Here is a 25187-nt window from a genome sequence, read left to right as displayed (position 1 = left end):
ACCTCAATCTCGCCTCGCCTCCACATCTCCTCCTTGCAGGGCCGCTGCTTCCCCGTCCACCTTTTAGCTGACATACAGGAGGAGCGACAGACGACTGCCTTGAAGGGAAAAACAACTCAGTTTTACCATTTTCCATCTGTCCTCTTCTTCTCCAGGCTGAGACAGTTTAATTTGTGAACTGGTGCTACCAGAGATTTTGGCGTGCGATGTGTTTTTGACTGACTGGTTGACTGGATGACTGGCCAGTTGAATGATTGCATCTCAGGCTGAATGATTATCTGCCGTGCAGGGGTAATTGACTCATTGATTAAATGTGTGATTGTTTGACTGGGAACCGAGATAAAAGAACAGAACGACAGCAAACCATCCCAAATTGGACTCTGCTCTTGTAACTTATGCTGTATGCTTAGAGATTGCTGAGTTCGTGCATATTGCCCCAGGCCAGCCTAGATTAGTTGTTTCAGCATCTATTGACAGACAGACACACACACACACACACACACACACACACACACACACACACACACACACACACACACACACACACACACACACAACACCTGCAGTCTGAAGCAGACAATGAAAAATGCCCCATTAGTATACTATTGCTGTTCAAGCATGAGAAGCAAAGCAAATCTATATTTTCCTGTGTAGCTTTTATGAGAAGCTGTTCACACTTGCACCACAAACGTCAGCAAAGAGGCAATAAAGGCCCAGAAGAGGCAATCATTTCTCCACAAGACACATGGCTTACACCCACCTGCAATACTGCCCTCAGCAGACAATGAAAATGCCCCACATAGGAATGTAATGCAGGACCATCTCTATGCTGGGAAACACTTCAGGGTAGTCAGGGAAATGGAAAAAGATGAATATGTAAGCAAGCTAATAGGAATCATAAACTAAAATATGTATTCCCATCTGCCTTTTGGGACGATAAAACAAGGCAAATAGAAAGCAAGCTTCAGGTGCAGGTTCATGAGCATGGCTGGTATCTTGATTGGAAGCAAAAAAAGCATCACAAACATTGCACACACACACACACACACTCATCATAAAAAATATGAATTATTGAGCAAAACCACATTATTTTTATGGCACGAAACAATAAGCTTTTTTTCTTTTTCTGCAAAAGGAGATCTAGAAACTTACTTGCCAAGTGGTTTTAAGCACAGGCGCGTGTGCGTGCTGTGTTCATTTCTTGCGAAACTCACCAGAGATCTCGGTCTGGGGCACACCGGCCAGAGTGAAGCCCTTCCCGGTGTAGAACTGCCGCAGGTCGGCGCAGCTTCTGTCCGCTGCTCGGCCCGGTGCTGCAGCCAAACACGCCACCACGCAGAGACGCACCAGGAGACGCATCTTCTCAGTACCGTCCCTTCCCACACAATAAAATAAAAAGAATAAAAATCCGGAAAATGTCAGGTCCGAACTGGAGTTCTTCTCAAAAAAGAAAATAAACCCTCACTCTTTTTCTTGTTTGATTTTTCAAGAGTTTGTACAGCTTCACCCGCGCAGCGGTCCGGGTGTAGAGACAACCATGCGAGGGCGGGAGGGCGGGCAGTCCGGGGTGTTTCTGCGGGAGAGGAGCTGCTACGCGCGGCTGTAGGTGTCAGGTACACCCCTCTCCTCCTCCTCCTCTTTCTCGGAGCTCTGAGCGGCGGAGATGCCGGAGACAAAAGAGAGAGAGTGAGAGCAGGTGTCGCTGAGTCAAAGCCGGTGCGGACTACTGCTTCATGATTATGGAAATCAGCCGGTATTTTAAATGAGCTTTCAGACAAAAGAGGAACCGCCCGGTAAATCCCTCTTTCCACTCTTTTGGACAATGAATTGTGTGGTTAGGAGAGAAGGAGCGATGAAGTGTTGATGCTCCCTCCCTCCCTCCCTCCCTCTCTCTCTCTCTCTCTCTCTCTCTCTCTCTCGTATGTGAGGGAGACACGGAGGAAACAGCGCCACCTGCAGGTTACCATAGTGGGGAAAAAGCTGTGAGAGTTCAAGGGATTCCCCATAAAAATTACTTTTCGCTCCTCGTTAATTGAAAATGACCCTGAGCACAATTAGATATGTATCACATCAGATTGATTTATTTATTTGCACTCATAAATATATGAATAAATACAGGGACATGTTAGAAGGCAAAATGGCTTGAAGATACCTTCCCTATTTCATTAACTTTCATTCTTAGAAGCAAATTAAGTTTTAGGAAGAGCGTCGTACATAGAGGTCTTGAATACAAGCAACAATACAGAATTAATAGGAATGTACTTATTATGTACATATTTTTATGCCATTATTCTTAAACATCTCCACAGACAAAAAGAATCTTCATGTTCAGAAAATCCATTCCTTTGAAATCCTTGTGTGAGTGTGTGTGTGTGTTTGTTTGTATAAAATGAAGTTTGCTAATGAGCTGCACAAAAACAATTTTACCACATTGTGTTGACCCCATTATATGGACCGGGCTTTATCCTGTTGTTATTCTTAATTAGCAAGTCTGGGAGCTTTAGTTGGATCTTGAACTACAGGGGAAGATGCGAGATGCAGGAAATGCATCATGCATGACAACATGACTCATGGGCTGAACAGCAACCACGCATCTCTGCAGGCTGATCAGTAGCTGGTGCAGGTTCCTTCTCTGGCTCTCTCTGGCAGGGCTGGTGAACGTGATAGATGAGCAGTCTGACACCCTCCAATCTTTCTCCACATCCTCCACCCTAACAGCAGCAGCACCAGGAAAGGTCACCGGCGACAACCCTGAAATCTGACTGACACCTCAAGAGTGCAGCTGAAATTAATTGAAGTCTGTAGATTAAATTTAAGCTGTAAATGGCTGAAAAATGTTCGAATTACTTTTAGATGGGATGTGTCAGATGGAATGTATGCAACAGGGTGAGTGATGTTAATAAAGGTGAGAGTAGGTCAGGTGCAGGGAAAAGGTCTGATAATTACTTACATACATCCACACAATGAAAGTCAGAGTAGAAGTCCAAACGTTGAGATCCCTGTTGAAACATTACTTTGAGGATAAATGCAGCCGCCCTGTTGTTTCTGTGGTTTTCACCTCCTGAACACACTTGGTTTTTGGCACAAAATGTTGTTAACGCACTTTATGTGCTAAAAGAGAAAAAAACAAATGTCCTTGACACAAAAGCGGCATTTTTCCAACAGTTTTTCCACAGAGGGATTTTTGTCGATGATAAAATAATAATAGTACAAGTTTGGCTTTAATCTGTAGATGTGTTTATTCTCAATGTGCACTGTTTATACATGTGTATATATATATATACATATATATATATATATATATATATATATATATATATATATATATATACATATATATATGTATATATATATACATATATATACATATATATATGTATATATATATACACACACACACACACATATATATATACATATACATATATATGTGTGTGTGTGTGTGTATATATATGTATATATATATGTATGTGTATATGTATATATATATATATGTATATATATTCAGTTTAAAACCAGTTCATTAAAAAAAGTGCAATGTCATGTTAAACATCATCCAGTGCATCCTCTACCCGTCTCCAGATCGAGAGGAAAAATGACATCTTCCTGTTTTGTAAATTCACTAATAATGTACCCATCGTTTAGAATGTCATCTAGACCTGCCTCCAGGGGAAAATAAAAATAATCCGACAAGCTGCTCCACATCAACAGAAACTGAAGGCATGACATGTCAAACGTCAGACTGAAGCATCATTAGAAACTGGTCTCGCTGATAATTGACACACTTGAGTTGTTAATTGGTGTAATAATATCAACACTGGCTGGGGAAGCTCAGCTTTCTTTTTGGCGGCAGATTCGGACAGGAGTTACTGTAAATGTCGTCTCAGGCCAAAGAGGCAGTGACGTTTAAATTTTTTTAAAAATTAAAAAGTTTCAATACTTGAACACTCCAATCTATTCTATTCATCATCCTTTACACCTTGTTCCCACATGCTCTCTCACACACAGTCTTCTAGTGTCATGCAGACGTATAATGGGCTCTGTATTTCCAAGTGCATGCCTTTGAACCACTTGAGCATGAAGATGAAGGGAGAGAAAAATAATGAAAGTCAAAAATATAATGAAAGACAAGCTGGTAGCCTGCTACGACCTGCATATGTGCAACTTGTAAGTGTGTGTGTGTGTGTGTGTGGTGATGGTGGGGGGGATTCTGTGGTGCAGTAAAGTATTTTTCTGTTCTAATCTGTCTCCTCTCAAGCTTAGAAGTCAAAATGACAGATACTTCCTTCACAGCAGTTTTTAAACCGTCTCACGTCAGTCATTCTTGGTAGCATCTGCAGTAGCAAGACTTCGAGTAAACTAAAAAAAAAAAAAAAAAAAAGATAAACATCAGCGGAGCACTGGTCCAGACACTTTCACCCTGTCTTTCAGCATGCATACCTACACGTCACACACAAATACACACAATAAATCATACAGATGATGAATCCATGTCTCTTTTTAATAGCGTACCTGCCACTCTCAGTCCAAACTGCCTGTCCGTCAAGATAAAATCGCCAAGCCGCAGCCAATAAACATTGACATAATGGCATGGGAGTGAATGACTGGCTGGTGTCCAGGCCAACGTGAACCTGCTGCCGCCTGAAAAACAGTGAACTTCACGCTGAAGGTCAAAGTCAGTTACTATAAATGTGACAGAGCAGTCGGGACAGAGGTTGGTGATTTTTAGCCACTCTGCAGGCGATGTGGATGTCGTTTTGCCAGTCGACCCGCCGCTCTGATCCGAGCAGAAATATCTCAGTGGCGTTGCACGTTACAATCCCGTACAAGCATTCATGGCACAAGGCGGGTGGTTTTTGTGACCCTTGACCCCTCATCTAGCTCCATGTCAAGGTTCACATTTTTTCATATTACGGCTGTCAAGCAAAACAAAACAAAACAAAACAAAACAAATGAATATGTTTTTTTTAATTAACCAAAGAATGAAGACAAATAGTGATACTCATTAATCTAAGTTCAACTTCATCTAAATTAACTGAATGCATGAATTTCATTTTGATTGCGTTTGCTTGTTTTTCCTTCTCCAGTTTTATTTGATAAATTGCTCCACAGAATGAATGCCAGTGTGAACCAGTTAGGATGCTGTTTCATGGTGGACACGTTCATTCTGTGGTTCGACACCGTCAGACAGTTCAAGCCCCGTTTCTTTAACACCATCTTCACACAACATTAAGCTACCACACGGTGGTTTTTATGTCTAAACATAACCAGACCATGATTCTACTGACATCTTATACAGTATTATTTTTGCCAAGTAAATGTATTGTTTATTGTGATTGTTCCCGTGGTGTATTGAGCAACTGCCGGTAACGTTGTGCCAGGACGCAGCACATCACGGTCATCTTCATTGGCACGTTGCAGTGTGTGGGTGGCTTCAGCAAAAACTGAGCTCTTAACTCAATTCCAAGAGTGATGAGAAAGGAGGGCTAAGCACAGGCCCAGCATCCCGTCACCATGAGAACCTGATGTGATACGATAACGTAGTACTATAGCAGGTGAAGGTTGCTCACCCTGATGACCTTTGACCTTGGGCAAAGAAAGCCAACATCCCTTGGAAACCCAAGGACCAATCCCCATGCTCTCTTTCCGGAACGTAGAACATAAAGATCCTGTGATACCCCGTGCACAGCAGCACTTATGCTACGCTATGAGGATGTGATAGAACATTAGCATTTAGCTCAAGCACCACTGTGATTGCCTCAGCAGAAGACGGGCGGTTTTATCATGACAGGGATGATTGGGATAATAAGAGTGTATTAAGGTGCGTTAGATGATTCACTGCTCTACTTTCATAGAGAAACTGATGTTAAAGTGCCCTTCATCAACACACTTAATCCCTGATTGCTTCAGCACGGCTGATCTGATGTTGCTGTCACGGGACGGCGGGTAAGTAGGCTGCCAACCGCTGTGAAGTTGGTCAAGCTTTCACACACAAAAAAAACAAAAATCCAAATTTAGATTGCTGCCGCACCACCTGTCTTTAAGCTATTGATTATTTTCTGATGTTCAGGAATCTCTTACACACCCAAAAGGTATTGATTTTGATCATCAATAGCTTTTGACAGTTGAAGGACAAGACATGCAAAATATCTGATGTTCTGCTGGGAAAGAAACAGCTTGTCCTTAATTTTTTTTTTCAGATGTAATGTTATTCATTTTCACACCCACCATATATTGAATAAATCCTACCCAGCATGCCTTTCCTAACTTGACATTTATAACTGCGAGACTGTTGATCATAGTGTTTTATTTTACTTTATTCTGCATCCCTATGAGGTAAGCAGGTGCTTCCTGATGCCTCACATTAGCTCGCTGTCAACAGATTTTATGACTTAAACTGCTATGAAATCGTGAGGACATAAACATTTAAATAGAGCAAAGCTGAATCCCGATCGTGAGACAGTTAAGATAATCAAAGCTGGGATTTCATCAGTGTTGGAGGGATGTCATCTCACCAGCTTGTTGAAACAGCATTCAGCAAATCCCTCGCCACTCCTCATTCTGCTTGTCATGAACTCAAGCTCTTCCTTGTTTCTTTTGCACCTTCCTCACCTCCCGCCCTTCCCGCTGCCTGCCATTATGTCTGCTTCTTATGTTTGGGGGGGGGGGGGGTGAAGTAGCCCTTTGTCCTCTTGCAGTAATGAATCGAAGCGCCGCGTTGCATAATGAATTAAGATATTGTATAATGTTGCTTTGGAGAACATGATTAAACATGCTGAGGCTGCATCAGGAGATATGGATGGAACTTGATTGCGCCAACATCAGAATGAGAACACTCCTCTTACTCTGTCTTCCTCTCCACGGCAATTTGCATTCAATGATGTCTTTATTTCCAATCATCCACTGGCAGTTTCCTGTGCCAACTTCCTGACGATGCCAATCCAATCACAGTAATATCCCAAAGGGCCAGAGGCCAAAGAGCTGTGGCTGTGTTCCCACACATGTAAGGCTGTGATGATACTGTTGCTCCACACCTGTGTCTGTTGAAGGTAGAAGTTTCAGCTGAGCACGACAAGCTCAAGCTTAGTATTTCACATTCCAAGTACGCTGAGGGCAGCATGTGATCACCCCGACTGTAGGGAAAAAAGGGAACGCTAACTTCTTTAGCATGGGCTACAGGTAAGAGTCTTAATGTAACAGTCAATTCATATTTATAGAAATCGACGGTTTCATGACATAACGTGTATTAAATTTATAGAATTAGAAACTGAGAGAATGAGTCCGCGGGAGCTGATTTGGGATCTTCCTCAGTAATCTGGTCAGCTGCTCTCCTTGCAGCGACACTGTGGGACACACCAGGGTAGAAACTGATCGGATGTATAGCTGAACCTGTGGAAAGTAGCGACACTCCTGCCTGACGAAGCAGCACTGATGCTGAGCATTACGCCTTCATTAAACTCTCTGATAAGGTCAGTTTTCCTGCCCTTGTACAGGTGATGTGCCCAGGAGGGGTGAACCTCATCACTGGCACCATCAGTGACTCATCTGGTCTACAGCTTAAAATACCACTACATATTAGTCACTTTGGAAAATGACTAACAGGTAGCCACATGAAGGGTTGTTACAGGGTGGACCTGTGTCAGCACCTTAATTCACCTTGACATTCACCGATACTGACTGGTTTTTGGTGTGTGTGTGTGTGTGTGTGTGTGTGTGTGTGTGTGGTGACTAGGTCGCTATTGTTGCTGGATACAGCAGCTTCACTTACTTGAGATCATGTTTCCTAACTTATATCTTGTTTCGTTGCTGTTTGTGTCTCCCACAAGCATTTTCCACAGAGGCTGTTCCACAATATATGGAGAAAAAAAAACCAAACAAAAAAAAAAAAACCCCACAGTATATATTTGAAAACAGAGTTTATTACTGAGGATATTAAAGTGAACGACACAACAGAGTCGCAGGGCGCTAAATTTTAAATGAGTTACTGGTTTAGTTAACCACAGCAAACCGGTTTTCCGTACGGTGAGAAAACATCGCTGCTCACCGGTTGGTTGTTGTATCCAGATGGCCCTGCTAATGCTACATTAGCACAAGACTTTTTTTTTTTTTTTAAACAAAGAGGGGTATTAAACCTAATAAAGGACATTTAGTGATTTTGTTTAACGACGCCACCCCACAGATCCCTCCCCGGCACCCCTGTGGCCTTTATGAACAACAGAAAGTCATGCTGATATAGAATAACACGGCTGCCTTTGCTACAAATATGAACATTTTAACTTGTAATCTTCAGAAATTTAGATTTCTCAAATGCATAAGAGCATTGAAGACCAGTAAGTGAATTTTATCTTCACTGTCTAGATGATTCATTTTGAATCACTACCCATGAAAGCTGAAAGGCCTGTGACTTCATGACAAAATTTGTTAATAAGAATATAAAATATATATGAAAATACATATATACATTTTTTTTTTTTAAATCCCCAGAGTCATGCAGCTCCAAGTTCTGACAGGAACATGGCAGCTTCTTGGGAAGTTCACTTAATTGCCGTCCAACCCAGAGCCAGATAAGAAGATCGATGTCCTTCTCTCCTCTCCTCAGAGACCAACGAACCGCTGGTATGGTAAGGTAAGGTATGCTAACCTGCCCATCCACTACTCTTCTGTGTGCTAAGCTAACTAGCGGTATGCTGGTCACACACAGGGGAGAGAGGGGTATTTATCCTGTTGTCTGGTTCCGGTGAGGATAGCAAGTAAGCATATTTCCCCAAAAGTTTATGAGTTCCTTCCTATAATGTTTTTCTCATCTGTAAATCACTTTCCTCCATAAATAAACAGCCTCAGATGAATGTAGACACATTTAGGAGACAGATTTGCGCAGTTGCAGGACATAATCTAGGACTAAAAGGAGCACATGCTCAATCTACAGCGCAGAACCTCAAGGAAACACATTATCTCTGGTCAAAACATGAAGTCTTGCTCCTACACACTTCTGAGCTGGTTAATACATGCAGCACAGTGTGATACCTCTAAGAAGAAAGTCACCCACTGACAGATATGCAAAGTGTCCTTCAGCTGCTTCATTTGCACCCTTTTGAATTGATTTCATCAGTATTCCAGTTGTCTGCCCTGCTGTTGTGCTCAGTTTGGAGGGGGGTAGACACTTGGAGGACTTGATAATCCTAATTAATATGAATTACTTTTAATTCATGTGTTTGGGCTCAGCTGTGCTTCAATCACTGCTTTCATACTGCATCGCTCGTCTTGACTGAATACAGAAGACAAGCTGATAACACGTGTATCAGACTTGGAAAAAGCATTATTTTCTTGTCTGATACAACCGCTCATTAGTGTTTTAATTATTATACTTAGAGACCAACCAGCCATTGAAATAATGTTCAGTGATCAAATTATTCCTCGTCGAGGCAAATGTCTGACTCTCAAGCATCTCGTCTTGGCTTCCTTTTATTCCTCAGTGTACTTATTTTTAACTGTGTTGAAGAGGGATGTTATGTCTTGAAATGAAAGCTGTTACACCCCTCCCTATAGGGCTTTAACAAGTCTGAACACGACAGTATATTTTCCAAGTAAAACAGTCTCATTGTTGTCACATTCACTGTTGAAGAGCATCATACTTTATAACTGGAAGACAAACTACCAGAGGAAGCCTTCCTGTGGGAGAGTTCCCAGCTACTGATGAGTCATTTCGAGAGGCGTTTGAATATTGAGGTATGGCTAAGTTCACTCTCTGCGGAAATTTCAGCACCCAGCTTCAGTCTGCAGTCATTCAACATGCGACAGGACCACCTTTACATGGCCAGAGGTATCGCATGATTGCTTTGTTTGTTTTTTTGCCGTCGCGAGGAAGCCCCTTAACATCCTCTTCATGCCTTTTTCAGTTCTTTGTTCTCTTTCACATTAATAAACCATTGTAAGTTGGCCTTCGCTGTGAGCACACTGCTGCATTAACAGCTTGAACTATGGCTGTCACGGCTCATAATCTCTGTGGGTGATACATGATGTAAAGGTCAAACCGAATACCCTTTAATATCCAAGTCAAACTTCTCTGTTCTATATTAAACTCTATTTACACACCAAGCCTTTGTTATCTATAGAAACTCTTCATATAAATATATAATATATATAAACTGTATATTTGTATTTACATCTCTCTTCAAAAAAAAAAAGTAGTGCTGTGCAATCTATGCTATCAACGTTAAATACAAATGAACACGTAGAGGTCAGTACAGGTAATAGAAAAATGCTCACTGTTCACCCGACGATGAGTCCTCCGCCTGTCCTCGCCTACATCATCGTCCACAGGGAAGGGACCGGCTGAGCGCTGCTTCATGACATCTCAGATACCAAAACCCACAAAATGTACCAGAATGTGGTCGTCTCACAGTCTTTTCAGTCTCAGTCTGTCTCGGGATCTCTCGTTCGGTGGTCAGCGGGGTTCCCATGGTGACAGCAGCAGAAGCAGCAGGGTTGCCAGTGTCAAAGGTAAAAGTTCAAACGTCAACCTGTTGGCGGAGCCTCGAACTGCCACCTGAGCGGGGAAATGCAGTAGAATATCGAAATAGGTTGGACAAGTATGAGGGGAGAATGGATGAATAGAGCAAGGAAGGAAAACACTGAAGTAAAAGGACACGGTTGATAAATTCAATCATCCCAAATTACACATCAACAACAGCTGAAAGAGATTCGGTGATAAACTGAACATTATCATCTACACGACAGGAGGATTCATTTCAGGCTGCTATACTTGCTCACCGGTCAACAACCTGTCAATCATGAGTGAGTATCTGTCACACTGGAAGTACATTAGTGCAGCTCCGGGATACACTGTTTACTTTCAGAGTTTCCTTCAATCTTTCATCCCACATGTACACAGTATTGACAGAAAACTAAACACTGGTGCGTGTGTAACGTTGTCCAGAGGCCATCCAGTGGAGTCGGTGTGAGCCGCACATGCAGCCTGGGAAGTTCAGCGGCCGTCTGGACGATGGCTGCTACAAACATAGATTCTGCTGTGACTTAATTGCAATAATTTGGGTTAAAAAAGTAATACTCAAGTAACTAAATCACAATGCTAATCTATGAATTTATGACTGGTCATGTCTCTCCGCATGAGACAAAAAGCAAAAAAAAAAAAAAAAGCAGCCTTCCTCTGTTGAAATCATAGGTGATCTTGAGGAGCGTTGCCAGGACAACCAACGTTTACCTCTCATTTGGACAGTACTGCTGTTTTAATTGGATCTTGGCAAAGGTTCCCTTCATAATCTCTTGTTTTGCTTGTATCGTTATCACTTTCGCCCGTAGCGCATCGAAATAAAGATCGACATGTAAATAATGGAATGACCTACCTGTGGAGGGGAGGCGTGACGAGGAGGGGCGGGGCGGCGTGGAGGAGGAGGGGGAGCAGTGTCCTTCGTCACTGGACTATGACCGCTGGATAAATCACCCGTCTCAGCACCTGAACGTACAGGCAGCAAAAATATGAAGACCATCAATGACGGCACCACGGTTCAGCTGCCGCCACGTGTTTTGGTTCACTCTCATCGCCATCCGTCTTTCCTGAGTCTGTGTTCGACTGGACAGACCAGTGAATTGCTACAGTCTGGGTCTGCGTAAGGGGGTCCGGACCCCTAATCCCCCTGTTGCTGCTGACTCCCAACACATACACAAGAAGATTATAGCAACAATGGAATGAAGGAGAATAGTGTTGTACCCCTCCACCCACAAGACAGTGGTTCATGCTTTGTTTCTGTTTTGTTTTGCCCACCCCCCCCTTTCCCCTTCAATTGTGCGTGGCTAATTACCCTATTTCTGAGCTATCCTCCTCTGCTGATCTGGGGACAGCCTTAAAATACCATATGCTTCCTCCATCACATGCTGAGTTGCCAGCCACTTCTTCTCACCCGATGGCGAGGAGGATTGCTGCGACCAGGACACATGGACTCACATCCAATTGTGTCCGTGTTAATGTTTGTCCACGCCAGAGGCAACGCGGGGCTGCCCAGAAGGATCATGCTTGTGGATGTAGGCCACCATTGCTGATAGCGAACCTGACAAACACCTGCTCCGTCTCCCCGAGCAACTCCCTGAGAGTAAGCCTGCAGCTCGCTACCCGACTGAGGACAGGGGGAGTTGTTATGCAGCAGATTGTTTCATTTAACTGGTAAAATTATGATGAAATGTCTCAATCATGTGGTTTTCACACATTCATCCTGGTGACTGAAACTTTTTGTAGTGGGCTGGATCAGTTTGACTCGACTCTTCAGTTTTGGCTGCTAAGTGTAACTGCATTTCTTGCCGAACAAAACAAACAAACTACTCGTTACATATCTTTAAAAGAACAACTAACTACTATCAGTGCTATGACGATGGGGGGTTAAAACTTGTTTGTACTACTGAGCGGCCGAATATTTTAATATTGTCCATTTGTTAATTTTTAATTCATAGTTTTACTTATTATTTCGATGTCCCTATTTACTGACCCATTATTTGCCTTTGCTTTTATCATATCCACTTGTTGCCCTGCATAAAGCACATCACAACTGATTCCTCCTGTTGCCACAGGCAGTGGGCACACATCTCCGGTGATTAAAGTGTCTAAAAATTAAATGAGCCAAAACCAATTTCAGACTTTCCAATCATTTTTAGAAATATCAATTTGAAAAAAAAAAAAAATCTCTATGGGTAAATAAGTCAATAAACTGAGATTCACATTTGGGGGGAGTCATTTTAGGTTCTGTTTTCAGTCACGATTGCACAGATTTTGCATTATTTATGGCTGTTGTGTTGTTTTTTAGACCTGAAAGATTTATGGACCCCACCCACCCACAGCTTAACATGCGTGCGCACGCACACACACACACGCGCACGCACACACACACACACACGCACGCACGGAGTGAATGTTGCTTCATTTAATGGGCATACAGCCGGACTCCACCATCTGCTTTACCACTTTCATATGCATGCATGTGTTTGTGTGTGTTGGCCCATCTCCAGCCCCCTCATGAGAGGAATCAGGTAAATGAGTGGATTAGTGGGGGGAGACAGACTGTGCCACCGACTAAATGAGCGCGTGCGCGCGCACACACACGCGCTCAAAGACATGTATATCAGCCAGAGACATTCTTATACTCACCTGCACTGTTGCAAAAAAACACTTTATGCCCTCTCTGTCTTTGTCTCTCTCTCTCTCTTATATCCTGGCAAACACACACATACACACACCTGCCTGGGCAGAAATCTGATTCTGCCTCCTACAATAGGCATTGTCCCGCAGCACAATAGACAAAGAGCTTCTTTCAGGAGCTGAGGAACGAGGTGAGTTTTTCATGTTCACACACAAATATTATATGGCACGAATGATACAGACATAAGAGGAGCAACAACTAATACACACTCCTGCAAAACAAAAAGAGGAATGTTGAAGCTACTATGGGTGAAGAGCTTTTGATGGTATGTGTTAATGATTTTAGATGAGTAATGACTCAATGCAGTTGTTTACCAAATAGACATCTGTCCTTTATTACCTCCGCCAAGACAGTTATGTTTTCATGTTGGTGTGTCAGTCAGCACAATTACGCAAAAACTACCATTCACAGAAATTGGTGGACGGCTGCATGTTCCAAGGAAGAACCATTCAATTCTGGACAGATCTTTTAAAAAACAAAATTGAATTTTTTCATTGGTGCGGGTAAAAGCTCACAGAGTGTGGGTAGTTGTGTGAATGGTTTTGACAAAAAGTTTCATGATTGGGCTCGTGGTTGTGTAAAGCTGGTATTCTACTATAAAACAGACATGTACAAGTACAGCTGCAGACCGCACAGAAACACAGGACTTCTTTTTAATACTTCTTCTGTTCAGTAAGAGTGTGTGCTGTAGATATATGTCCACCAGGACAGCTGTATTCATGATATCCTAAGATGTTTGCTATGCAGGATTACCTCCTGCATCCCAACTCAAACTCCTGACTAGATATTGGCGGATGTGAATCAGGGAAACAAAAAACACAGGCCTGATTACTGATCCATTGGATCCAAAATCCCCTGAAAGGTTCTCTTTTGAATGACATGCAAATTTCATTTGTTTACCCAAAAATAATAAATCAGAATTCGCATCGGGGGCTTTACAATCTGTACTTGATGCAACATCGGTTACCGTCTCTCAATCTGGGCAAGGAAAACTTCCCAAAAAACATTTTAACAGAGGAAAAGAGGCAGAAAACTTAGACCAACAGAAAGCTAAATGTATACAGAAAAAAGCAGCAATGCATCAAAGTTAAGAACGGAGAAGCAGAAAAGTCTGGCACTTAAAACAATGAACAATAAACAATGATAAACAATGTAACAATTCATCAACTGAGCTTTTGACAATTGAATTTTCTGTTTTATTCGTCCATTTTCTAAACTGCTTATCCTGTTAAGGGTCATGGGGGGTGGAGCCTATCCCAGCAGCTTTCGGGCGAGAGGCAGGGTTCACCCTGGACGGGTCGCCAGTCCATCACAGGACCAACACATAGAGACAGACAACCATTCACACTCACAGCCACACCTACGGTCAGTTTAGAGTATCAATCAGCCTCGTCCCCTGGCACAGGGAGAACATGCAAACTCCACACAGAAAGATCCTGTGCTGGAGCCGGGGCTGGAACCCGGAACCTTCTTGCTGTGAGGCGCCAGTGCTGCCCTCTGTTTTATCATTAATCCAATATAATAAAGATTGTACTATATAAGTGTCACTCCATCATCTATTTACATTACTGCTGTGTGTGCATGTGCATATCCTGAGTGTGTTTGTGTACATGTTAGTGTACACAGTGTCAGTGTCATGTGTGTGTGTGTGTGTGTGTGTGTGTGTGTGTGTGTGTGTGTGTGTGTGTACACTCTAAAGCAGGTGACAACATGAATTCTCCTCCTACATGCCCTTTTGCATGTTGGTCTCTTAGCAACGACGCAGAACATGTCACATGTGGCAGATAGAAATACACACACGGTGAGTGATGAACAGTGTCACTGTTCATGCATGTGGGGCAGTTTAACCTTTCCTGCACAGAGTGATGTGTGTGTGTGTGTGTGTGTGTGTGTGTGTGTGTGTGTGTGTGTGTGTGTGTGTGCGCGCGCGTTAGCACTTCTCAGGAGTGACATTTGAAGGATCCTGTCATTGGTAGATTGCCATGTGCAAGTTTGTGTTATTTCATTTCCATCAAATGTTACTATGTTTTCCAAGGAGACCTGACATGTCGGCTAACACTCCAGTCACACACACAGATGTGGGCCCCAGAGGAGCTGAACACAAGGAAAGAACGCTAATGTTCACCAAGAGGACAGAGATACATTCTCCCCTCTCTCAACAAATAAACACGTCTTGTTCACCAGTGACTTGTAATTAAGATACTTTTCAAAATAAGATAAAAAAGGAATTGGTTTCATGCTTTCATCCAGAGGTGACAGGAAGGGTCTCAGGCAGGTGAAGCGAGGCCATAAATCAGAGCTGCGGTGGCCCACCGGAAACAGGCTGGGTGCCAAGTAGTAAGTGAATCTCTCTCTTTCTTTCTTTCTTTCTTTCTCTCTCTCTCTCTCTCACACACACACGTTTACTGGAGTATACTTTTGAGGTATTGACATCAGTTTTCATTCAGTCTTGTGCCTAAGAATTAATGCTAGAATTATAACTGCTATTAAAATAAATAAATAAACACAAATGACCAGATAGAATTAAAAAAAATCTTTATTTCCACATATATGTTCCTGGAAATTGTCCTTGAAGTGCAGAATATCATCCTTGAGAGAGCAAGGACACTTTCTCATGCAAAACCTGCGGGATTTTTTTTTTAAACGAAGAGTATTTTACATGAAGAATCAGATAAAAATGTCCACCTGCTCTTAATACAAAAGCAAACACTATGACTGTTCATGGAATGGAATGTTAATGATATTTGGCAAGGCTTTATAGTTTTTTATTAAATCTGATGGCTGCTGATCCACTGTCACTACACGTAGCAATATGTTTTACGAAATAAATCATCCATTTAGACAACAAGCACATTTTTTCTTGTGATGTTGCCAGAATTGGCACGAATACACAATAACTAATATGAAACTATGATCTGACTCTGACAAACACATTTAATTGTTTTATGTCTGATGTTTTTCTCCCATAGAAACAAACCATGAAACCTCAAACTGCAGCCAGACCCGCGTCACCACTGGCACATGTAGCATAATGAATCCTTTGTCATATCCAGAATGGAGCATCAAAGCCTGATCTATAACAACCGCACCCATAGCAACCAGAGAAGCCGATACCCAAACCTCAGCATTAATGAGTTTTAATTCTCTTCCCTACATTCCTGCAGTCTGCCCTCTGAAACTGAAGCCTACTAACAATGCAGCATCTTTCCAAAAACAGCAGAAGAACCGAGCATGGGCAACGTAGCTGTCTGTCAATAAACACTCAGAAACACGTTAGTTATGCTTTGATCAGGCACGACTGAAAGAATAGATGTTCGAGACGAGGAGTATTTGTACTGTCTTGTCTCACATTGAAAGGTAACTCAAATATTTGTGTTAATGATGAATATGAATGTTTGTGTGTGTCTTTCCACAGAGTGTTGAAGAGATGTCAGAGAGGCGTGATCTGATGAGTGGAAGCTGGAATGTAAACTGTGAGCAAAGGTGAATACATATGTATTATATCTGTGTGTGTGTGTGTGTGTGTGTGTGTGTGTGTGTGTGTACGCGCGCACGCAAAAGATGCATTCATGGCCGTGCCTGATATCAGACGCCCATGGGGTATTGTACAGAACAGTCAATTGAGGCCTCATTTATGCTAAATGTTGTTCCTCTTCAATTTTCATACACACAACACACATCCGCTCTCAAATGTATACACACACACACACACACAAACACACAGACACACATACAAAAAGGATGTGAGGTGACCTTGAAAGGCGTCTGGATTGCTGGTGTGTGTGTGTGTGTGTGTGAGAGTGTGTGTGTGTGTGTGTAGGCGTGTAAATGTATCCCTAGCATTTCCAGCTGAATCAGTAATGAGCATTTCATTACTTCAGCCTCAGTCCCCCAAGGAGGAAGCATGCACACACACTCACTCACTCACGCGCTCTCACACAGACACACACACACACACGCATGCGCACACACACACACGCACACACACACACACACACACACACACACACACACAGAGCATGGTAAAAGGGAACAGATTATACCCGAAGCATAAGTACTTATCAAATAATAAATAATAAATATCTGAGAAAGACGAACAAATGAAAGAAAGAATCAATACCAACCGAGCGTTACTATTTTGTGACACTTATCCTAATTTGGCAGCCTTAGGTGGAAGAAAATTGAAGTTCTTACTGATACGACTACCCCGACCTTCATCACTTGATGCTGTTCTCCTCACGCCTCTGGCTTCAGGCCTCGCTGAACATGAACAAGTGTAGAGATTAGAAACACTTGTCATCATGTAGGCAAATTATGTATTTAAAAATGGAATACACGTTTACATACAGTATGTAGGAAGGACACAGAACATTTTGAGATAAAACTTACATGTCAATCATAATAATTAACTGTCTGAAACTTTCAGTTAAACGACAGTTTCCAGTGAACTCTGTCTTTGTGAGGAAACTCTTCAAAAAAATATAGAATTCTTCATTGGAGAAAAAAAAGTCTGACTGAAGAAAATTTAAGTGAGCCAGAATGCATCACCGCTGTAAAAGTCACATGTTCACTTCACTTGCTGAGACATACCTGAGGAAGCAACGAGAACATAAACGCCTCACAAGAGCGCCTCTTTTCTACATAGCAGTGAGGACACGTGAGCCAACTACAAGTCCGTTCCTTCCTATGAGAACCTGTGTGAAGCGAACTTCTGGGGTGGATTTCAGGGAGACTGTGTTTAACATTGTGCTAGCATAAGCTAACAGGCTAATGCTGTGGCTGTTGGGGTTCCTTCCTGTCTCTGCGTTGCTCCATGTGCGTATTCCACATGATTGGATGACTGCATATTCCACTTCATTTTATTAACTCAAACTGAATAATCCCATGAAGGGTGTTTCCATCCATCTCATTATGTCTTTATGTCCCTCATTTCTTGCATCACGTAAGTGGGCACCGAAGGGTAGATGACAGGCAATTTTGGGGGATTCTTGGTACATATTACATTCAGGTTGATAATTTAAGCTGCAAGTTAGCCACCCATGTCACTATTCAAAAGATATACTGTGGTCTGTGGCATTTAATGTTAAGGTTAATGCTTATTAGTGCTGGGTCTGAAGACTCTGAGCTTGAGTATCAGTGATAATATCATTAGTTAAGAGAGTGCAATACATCATTGCTCACCTGAAATATGGAGAGACAATTTCCATAAAACTGAGGGATGTAATTGAAACCACAGAAGATGCTATGAACGTTAATGAAATGTCTGTGCGTCACATAAATGAACATACTGCATACTAACTACTGTATTTTTGACATCAAACTGGTCAGATTATCTTGCCAGCATCCTATCTCTTTATTCTCCTTCTCTTCCGACCAATTTAACTCTGACATAACAAAACTGAAAAAATAAGCCCACTTTATATTTCCTCAGACGACTATAACACCTACTAATGGTCTGACGTGTAACAGTGAAGCATGTGAAGGTCACGCTCTCCAAGGTTAAGCACATCCTCCAGTGGAATCACGGAGCTGGCTGATTGGTTGAAGGTTATACATCAACACAGGCTGCTGGGGGTGTTGTCTGCTGTGTGAGGAAATGCTCATCTGAATATATCAGGAAAAGAAGCAGGAGGTGTCGACTGACAATGCAAGACGAAGTAAGGGCTTCTTCCGAAAAGGTCAAGTAGGTGAATAGCAGCATCACTGCAGAGAGGAAGACTAATAAACAGATGATGTCCCTTCAGATTTGCATGAACAAACTCACTCAGGTGTAGAAGGAAGAAGGCAGCCAGAGAGGAAGACAGGCAGGCAGAAAATAGGCAAACAGACACGCTGATGGATATGCAGACGGAGTGAGAAGGGACATGACAGCCGGTATATGGGATGCTAGGTGGAGGTTAATGGGCACGTTGATGGCTGGAGCACAGGGAGTCACTTAGAGGATATTCTGCATGGTCAAGCATTTGAGTTCAGTTGTTTTACACTGCACTTTACTCAATTGTCTCTGTTTATGTCCATATATTATTATATATTCCACTATTATTCCACTTCTGCTCTCATTCTGAAAACATTCTGACTAAGCTGTTTACATACGCACACTCATAATCCTGTTTGAATGCAGCTTTGAAAATTCTGATTAGCGAAGCTTGTCTGAACGACAGAGGGCAGAGATAAAGTTAGCTGTTGTTGTTTCCCTTCTGTCTGGTAAAACTATTTCACACCAAGAGACTTTACTGTATTTATTAAGAAAAGTATGTGATTTTAAAAGATTATCTAGTATTTGTTTTCTTTCTTTTATGAAATTGTAATAGTTAATAAGAATTTGAATGCATCTTGGAAGTTAAACAAGTTATATTGCTTGTTAGAAGTAAGTAAAAGCTCCAGTGTAAACACCCGACTAGAGATGCACATTCTGAATATGCCGTATATATGAGCTTTAGCAAAGTCGGAATATTGGCATTTTTCAAAATAATATAGGAATGCACTTAAATTTAGTTTATAATAGAGTGTTTAATGAGGCACAAATCCTGCCAACAGATCTATCTCTTTAATTCTTCTGCTTATTATCCACTGTGACATGCTGTCAACACACACACACACACACACACACACACACACACACACACACACACACACACACACACACACACGAGCGCCATCATTTATGATTTTGTTTGCCTTCGCACACACCCACTATTGTCTTGTCATTTATCTGCCCCTCCCCTTCTTCTTCTCTGCTTCATTTCTTTGTGTGCGTGAGTGTGTTGTGTGTGTGTCTGGTGTGTGAACACCCCATGCTGTGAGACCCGGGTAACTAAACAAAACCAAACCATAGAAGGAAAGTAGGAGCAGACAGTTATTTGATTAGACTAATTAAAGGAAACATTATCGCTGCCTGTGTTACCTTCCCAGATGTTTCGTAAAAAGGCTTCCTTGTTATGTTTTTGTTGTATTAAAACATGTCACATCAGAAAGCATATGCTAATTGTTTTAGCTTCATGGTCTAGGAATTTGTGTGTCTCTTGTTCCCAAGAGAACTGGATGCATGTAATGGTGACTGCTTGTGGTGTTTCGTATGATGAATGACTACGATGCTCTGTGGAAGGCCAATGTAACTCAGTAACCTAATGAAAAAGTCAGTTATACTGGCGTTTAAAGGGATCATTTGTAAGTGCTTGAACAAGATAGCGCCGGCCCATCTTGTGCATTAATCCCACTTAAGAGTCACTGTTGCATGGAGGAGCTACGGCTCTACTCCGATCTATCTTTGGAGCTCTTCGCCCAGCGATATTGAGTTACAGTAGTGTGACTGAGCCGCGGTTGTTCCAAAGAGCTGCGCCTATACGCGTAGAACCAGGACCTACAGTGGCGTACACGGAGGCAGGATTGGTGGATTGTTCCGGGTCTGATCCGGCAGCAGGGGCAGTAATGGACAGAATAACGGTGGAATGGCTCATTCGGAACGCTGGCACTTTTGGGTTTACATGTCAGGCCTTTGTTGAGGAACGCCAAGGCTACGCACCCCTAGAGCAGAAACTAATTTTAGCCAATTGTACCAGTACTCTCTTTTGGTCACTACCAAGTGTCGGTACTTGGATGTAAATTGACTGGAAATCTGATCCAGCCCCCCCCCCCCCCCCCCCGCAACCCATGACAGATAAGCAGTATAGAAAATGGATGGGATGAATGGATGGATGCTAGTAGATTTCCAGTTTTGTAAATCGATCAAATGTATGAAAAAAAAAAAGCAAACGTCTACAAATCCTAATGAAGATTTTTTACAGTGAATGAAGAAGATTTTGTCATTGTGAACTATAACACGTTCAATCTGCTGTAGCGGTGTGATGACTTCATTCAGAGCTTGTTTACGTTCTACAGTGGTACAAAGAAAGCAGCTTCATTATACAGCACTGACCAATCTGGGCTCACCCTGGGAACTTTTACAGTCACTTGCGCAGATTAGAAGCCCTCCCAGAATTTTTTTTTTTTTTTTTTTTTAATGGTTATTATTGTTCTTTCTGGCACTCTTTTGACAGCAATGGATGCTTAGGAATGCAGATCAAACTGTCCTCAGGCGGAGGAGTAACATGTTCAAGCACAGGAAGACACTGGCCTTTCCCTTTAAGATGAAATGGCTTCTAAAGGCTTTGTGAATCTGGCCCTGTGGAAGTGGGGGAGAGGCCAGAGGAGCACGGCAGAGACAAAACACGAAGCAAGGCAATAAATAGAAATTGATTCAGCTATGCACAATATCCTGTAGTTTGTTTGTTATTTAGTGCAGGTTTATGATAATATGATAAGAATACTAGCGACGTTGTGGCTGCCATTTTATATTGCACTGCAATATTAGGGAGATAAATTACAGCATGTGAGAATATATCACATTTCTTTCCAATCGGAGATGGTACAAAATCTCTCAGACCTTCTGTCTTTATCCACACAACCCATTTTTTTTCCCCCTTGTCATCAAATAGGGACCCATGGGAGGAAAGACCACCTGGTAACCATGGTTACAGAGATTGAGTGCCCCTTGTGAGTACACACTCACAGATTCTGCTACACACACATATGTCTTGTACTTGGTAAAGGAGTTGCTGAATATATAGCGTGAGCAACTATGCAGTGGAAGAAAAAGCAGCTTGTGGTCTTTTAAGGGAACGGGATCGGTGCTTTCCACTGACATTAGTGGTTGTAATGTGACTCATGGATACCTGGAGGTTACAGTTCGCCCACTCTGCAATCCACCACCGCATCGCAGTTTGGTGATGCAGCCTTTTAAATGTTACACACGAGAAAAGAGAAAAGCAGCGAGGAGAAGTTGTGATTACATTTACATTATTGACGTTATGGAACCTGGATATGTCTGGGGAGTTAAGGGCAGCTGAAGAAGGGATTGTGATGTTTGAGCGAGCAAAAATCAATCTGTTTAATCTTGGTGAATTCCATAGGAGTGGAGGATGAGAAATGACTAAATCAAGAGGGAGGAATACCGAAAGAGACTTTTCAACATGCTTTTGCAGATACGGGCATCGAAGAGCCAATCAAAAGCCTGCAGCTAATGACTTCTCGTCAAAAAAACAAATGTTCATGATCGTGTACACCTGCATGAGTTACTTTAACCTTGTAGTAAAATATTAATTTCCCCTAACATACTACAGGACCTCCTCACCCTCAATTTCATCTAACAGACAGCAAGCAAAGGCTGATGGCTATTTGTGACTCCTTCCCTCCTGAGGATTACTTATAGCATTAAAGTCAGGCTTTTGTCTTTGTTTTTGATCTGTGCACTACGTTTCCAAGTGAGTCTCCCTCTCTGGCATGAAATCAACTTACCTTGATGTGGGAAATTCTTAAATTAACTTACTTAAATCAAATAATAATAGGCAGTGTGCTGTCGCAGCATGACTAAAATAACTTCATAAGCCTAAGTGGCGCGCGCAAGCACACACACACACACACACACACACACACACACACACACACACACACACACACACACACACACACACTTGGCTTTAGGTTGAAGGGTTGATTACAGCTCCTGGCTGATAGTATAGTACAGTACTTGGAACTTCACCTCCCGTCCTACACTTCCCCTTTAGATATTCAATAAAGCTCAAATGTCATGAGAGTTAATTATGGGAGAAGCTGAATGTTTCCTTCATTTTCTTCTGCTTTGTTCATAAAGCTCGGGATAGAGAGGAGTAACTTCAGATCAATCACGTGTGCATTAAAGAAAACTGCGGATTGAGAAACATAATAAATCTGGAAGCAGCAAACCACTGGATCCATAAGTCAGACACACATTAAACACACCAGATCGTTCACAACGACACTCAGAAACACACAAGACACATGAACATGCACGAGCAAAAGGCCGTAAATGTTGATTTGTGCATCTGCAGTAGCTACGTATTGGAAACAAAATTCACAACCACTCACTTTCCAATGCAAGCAGTTTTCTGATTCTGTGCTTGTGCTTTCCGGTGGAATAATAAGCTCCACATTTCAGTGATTCAGATTTAGAGGTTTGGAGGCAGAATTTTAATATTGCAGCCACAAAAAGGAAAAATCATGAAAAAATGAATGTTTTGAATGAGCCGTTGTCCTCTGTGTGATTTGTGGTGTTTATACTTTATCATTCTTTCGCCTTCAGTGCACGTGAGGATGCCACCCATCAGGGAGAGAATCCCTTTTGTTGTGCTTTATTGTGATTCTTCAGGAATTCATCATTGCTTGAGAGATACAATCCCCATGCTCCCAGAGCACTAAATCATAACCAGTAATCTTCCCTGTAAAGCCCGTGTACGAGAGTCAGCGGGAGGCACACCTGACACATCAAGGTTAGCGAGAAGAGGTTGAGTGATACCTTTTAGAGCTGTTGAATGAGCTGGTAAAGTAAAACAAAATGTCTAACGTCAGATTCCAATCATCCAATTACCACGTCAGCAACCCCACGAGTGATGTGAACATGCACCGAAATAGAGAGGAAAAGACTCAAGATTATTAGACGAGAACGATGTGCATTCACCAGACTCACACTTATTGTCATGTCCTGGATTGCAAAACCTTCAAGTCTCACTTCTGTGCTCTTAAATACTGTGTGGTTCTAATGAAAGACGCACACACAGAAAAACACTGTCAGTTGCTGATGTTAGTTTGGATACTTGTTATTCAGCCCACTACTACACTAAATCCTTCATTTCCATGCCAGAACCTGAAGGTGGGTTCACCTTTTTTTTTTTTTGCCTGACGGACCGAAGTGTATTTACTGAGTTCGTTGATGTGCAGTTTAGAATATTATTACACCAATAAGACTGTCGTCCGATATCGAGCCAAAGATGCCTTTAGCCATTCTGCCTGATGTCAGGGCCACTGCATTATTACATTATCTACATCCCTGCTTAACGAAACTGCATCATATTTACATATTCATGATCAGCTCTTACATTCAAGCCCTTGCCAAACTACTTCAAGCAATGCTCATTTGGCTCATTGATACCTATTAAATCTCTCTTTAACAGCATTGGGAGATCATGTATGTGATGACATTCCTGTACAACAGAACCTTACGCCGGCTACTTCTGGTCAGCCCTCTGCCTCCTTGAATGTGGATAATGAGGCCATTACTGTCAATCAAACTTTCTAATATTGTAAGAAACATGGTGATCTTTTTATCACCACTTCCTCTTTGAAACCGTGAAACCCTGAGGCTCTTTGGTGTTGTCCTCTGAGGTTTGTTTGTTCGTTTGTTTGTGTCAAGGCGGTTGGATATGGAACCACCACTGTCAGCACCAGTTCCAGAAGCACAACTCAACATAGAACATGCAGGTTGCTAATGACGGGCTGATTATCTCGCTTATTGATGCCTTTAGTTTCACACTACTGATGAGAGCAGTGCAGGGATAATGAAAGTGTCAATGACCTTTGACCCTATTACACATTGCCCTCGGGGAGAGGGATCCCTCCACTCCACATCTGACATCATCAGAACGCTGTCATCACGGCGATGATGGGACCTCTGGTCTTGTGTAACGAGGTGATGATGCAGGAGAACAAGTCCTGGTTTAGTCAATCAAACTGTAGACATTTCCTGTTCTACGTCAAAAACCACGTAAAAACGCCAGCTGTGTTGACATTATCGATTTGACCTGACAGTACAGAGGCTGGGGTCATTCCCAGTACGACCACACAAAGTCCTGTCACAAACCATTTGGGTGTCATGGAAAGTTCCATCACTGTAAATGTGGCGGGGGTCTTCTTGTTAATCAACTTATGAGTTTTTCCTGCTAAAGATAGATACAGTTTTCCATTAACATATAAAAGAAGGGACAGCTACAGTTTATGAGGCCTGCGGCTGGAAAATACATGAATTATCCACAAAATATAAATATTTTAACTCGTATTAGGTGGGAACAAAATATGAATGGAAGAGAACTACAGGGAATTTTTAGGGGTTTTACCTCATATGGAAATATTTTG

General features: G+C 42.1%; 2 protein-coding genes across 4 annotated transcripts in view; both read right to left on the bottom strand.

Moving 5' to 3' along the window:
- gpc1a (glypican 1a) overlaps window positions 1-1835 on the bottom strand; it is a 37549-nt gene extending 35714 nt beyond the window's left edge. The window contains exons 1-2 of one of the 2 annotated variants that reach the window (XM_086224449.1): window positions 1466-1835; window positions 1215-1375 (exon numbers count right to left, since the gene is read on the bottom strand). In XM_086224449.1, coding sequence (XP_086080575.1) covers window positions 1215-1359 — 145 coding nt within the window. In that variant the 5' untranslated portion in view covers window positions 1360-1375; window positions 1466-1835. Of the gene's footprint in view, window positions 1-1214 lie in introns of both variants that reach the window. The other variant, XM_086224448.1, reaches the window with a different exon arrangement.
- A 6065-nt stretch (window positions 1836-7900) lies between these two features.
- The window catches only part of LOC147249520 (glypican-5-like), a 47166-nt gene continuing 29879 nt past the window's right edge, over window positions 7901-25187 (bottom strand). For both annotated transcript variants that reach the window (XM_086224302.1, XM_086224303.1), the window contains 2 exons: window positions 11364-11473; window positions 7901-10546 (listed from right to left, as the gene is read on the bottom strand). In XM_086224302.1, coding sequence (XP_086080428.1) covers window positions 10445-10546; window positions 11364-11473 — 212 coding nt within the window. In that variant the 3' untranslated portion in view covers window positions 7901-10444. The remainder of the gene's footprint in view (window positions 10547-11363; window positions 11474-25187) is intronic.

Source organism: Aulostomus chinensis, chromosome 14 (assembly GCF_037954235.1).
Source record: "Aulostomus chinensis isolate RoL2024-O1b breed Wild chromosome 14, RoL_Achi_v1.0, whole genome shotgun sequence".
NCBI classification, from domain to species: Eukaryota; Metazoa; Chordata; class Actinopteri; order Syngnathiformes; family Aulostomidae; genus Aulostomus; species Aulostomus chinensis.
Note: the sequence above shows the minus strand (reverse complement) of the source record. Positions and strands in the feature narration are given on the sequence as shown.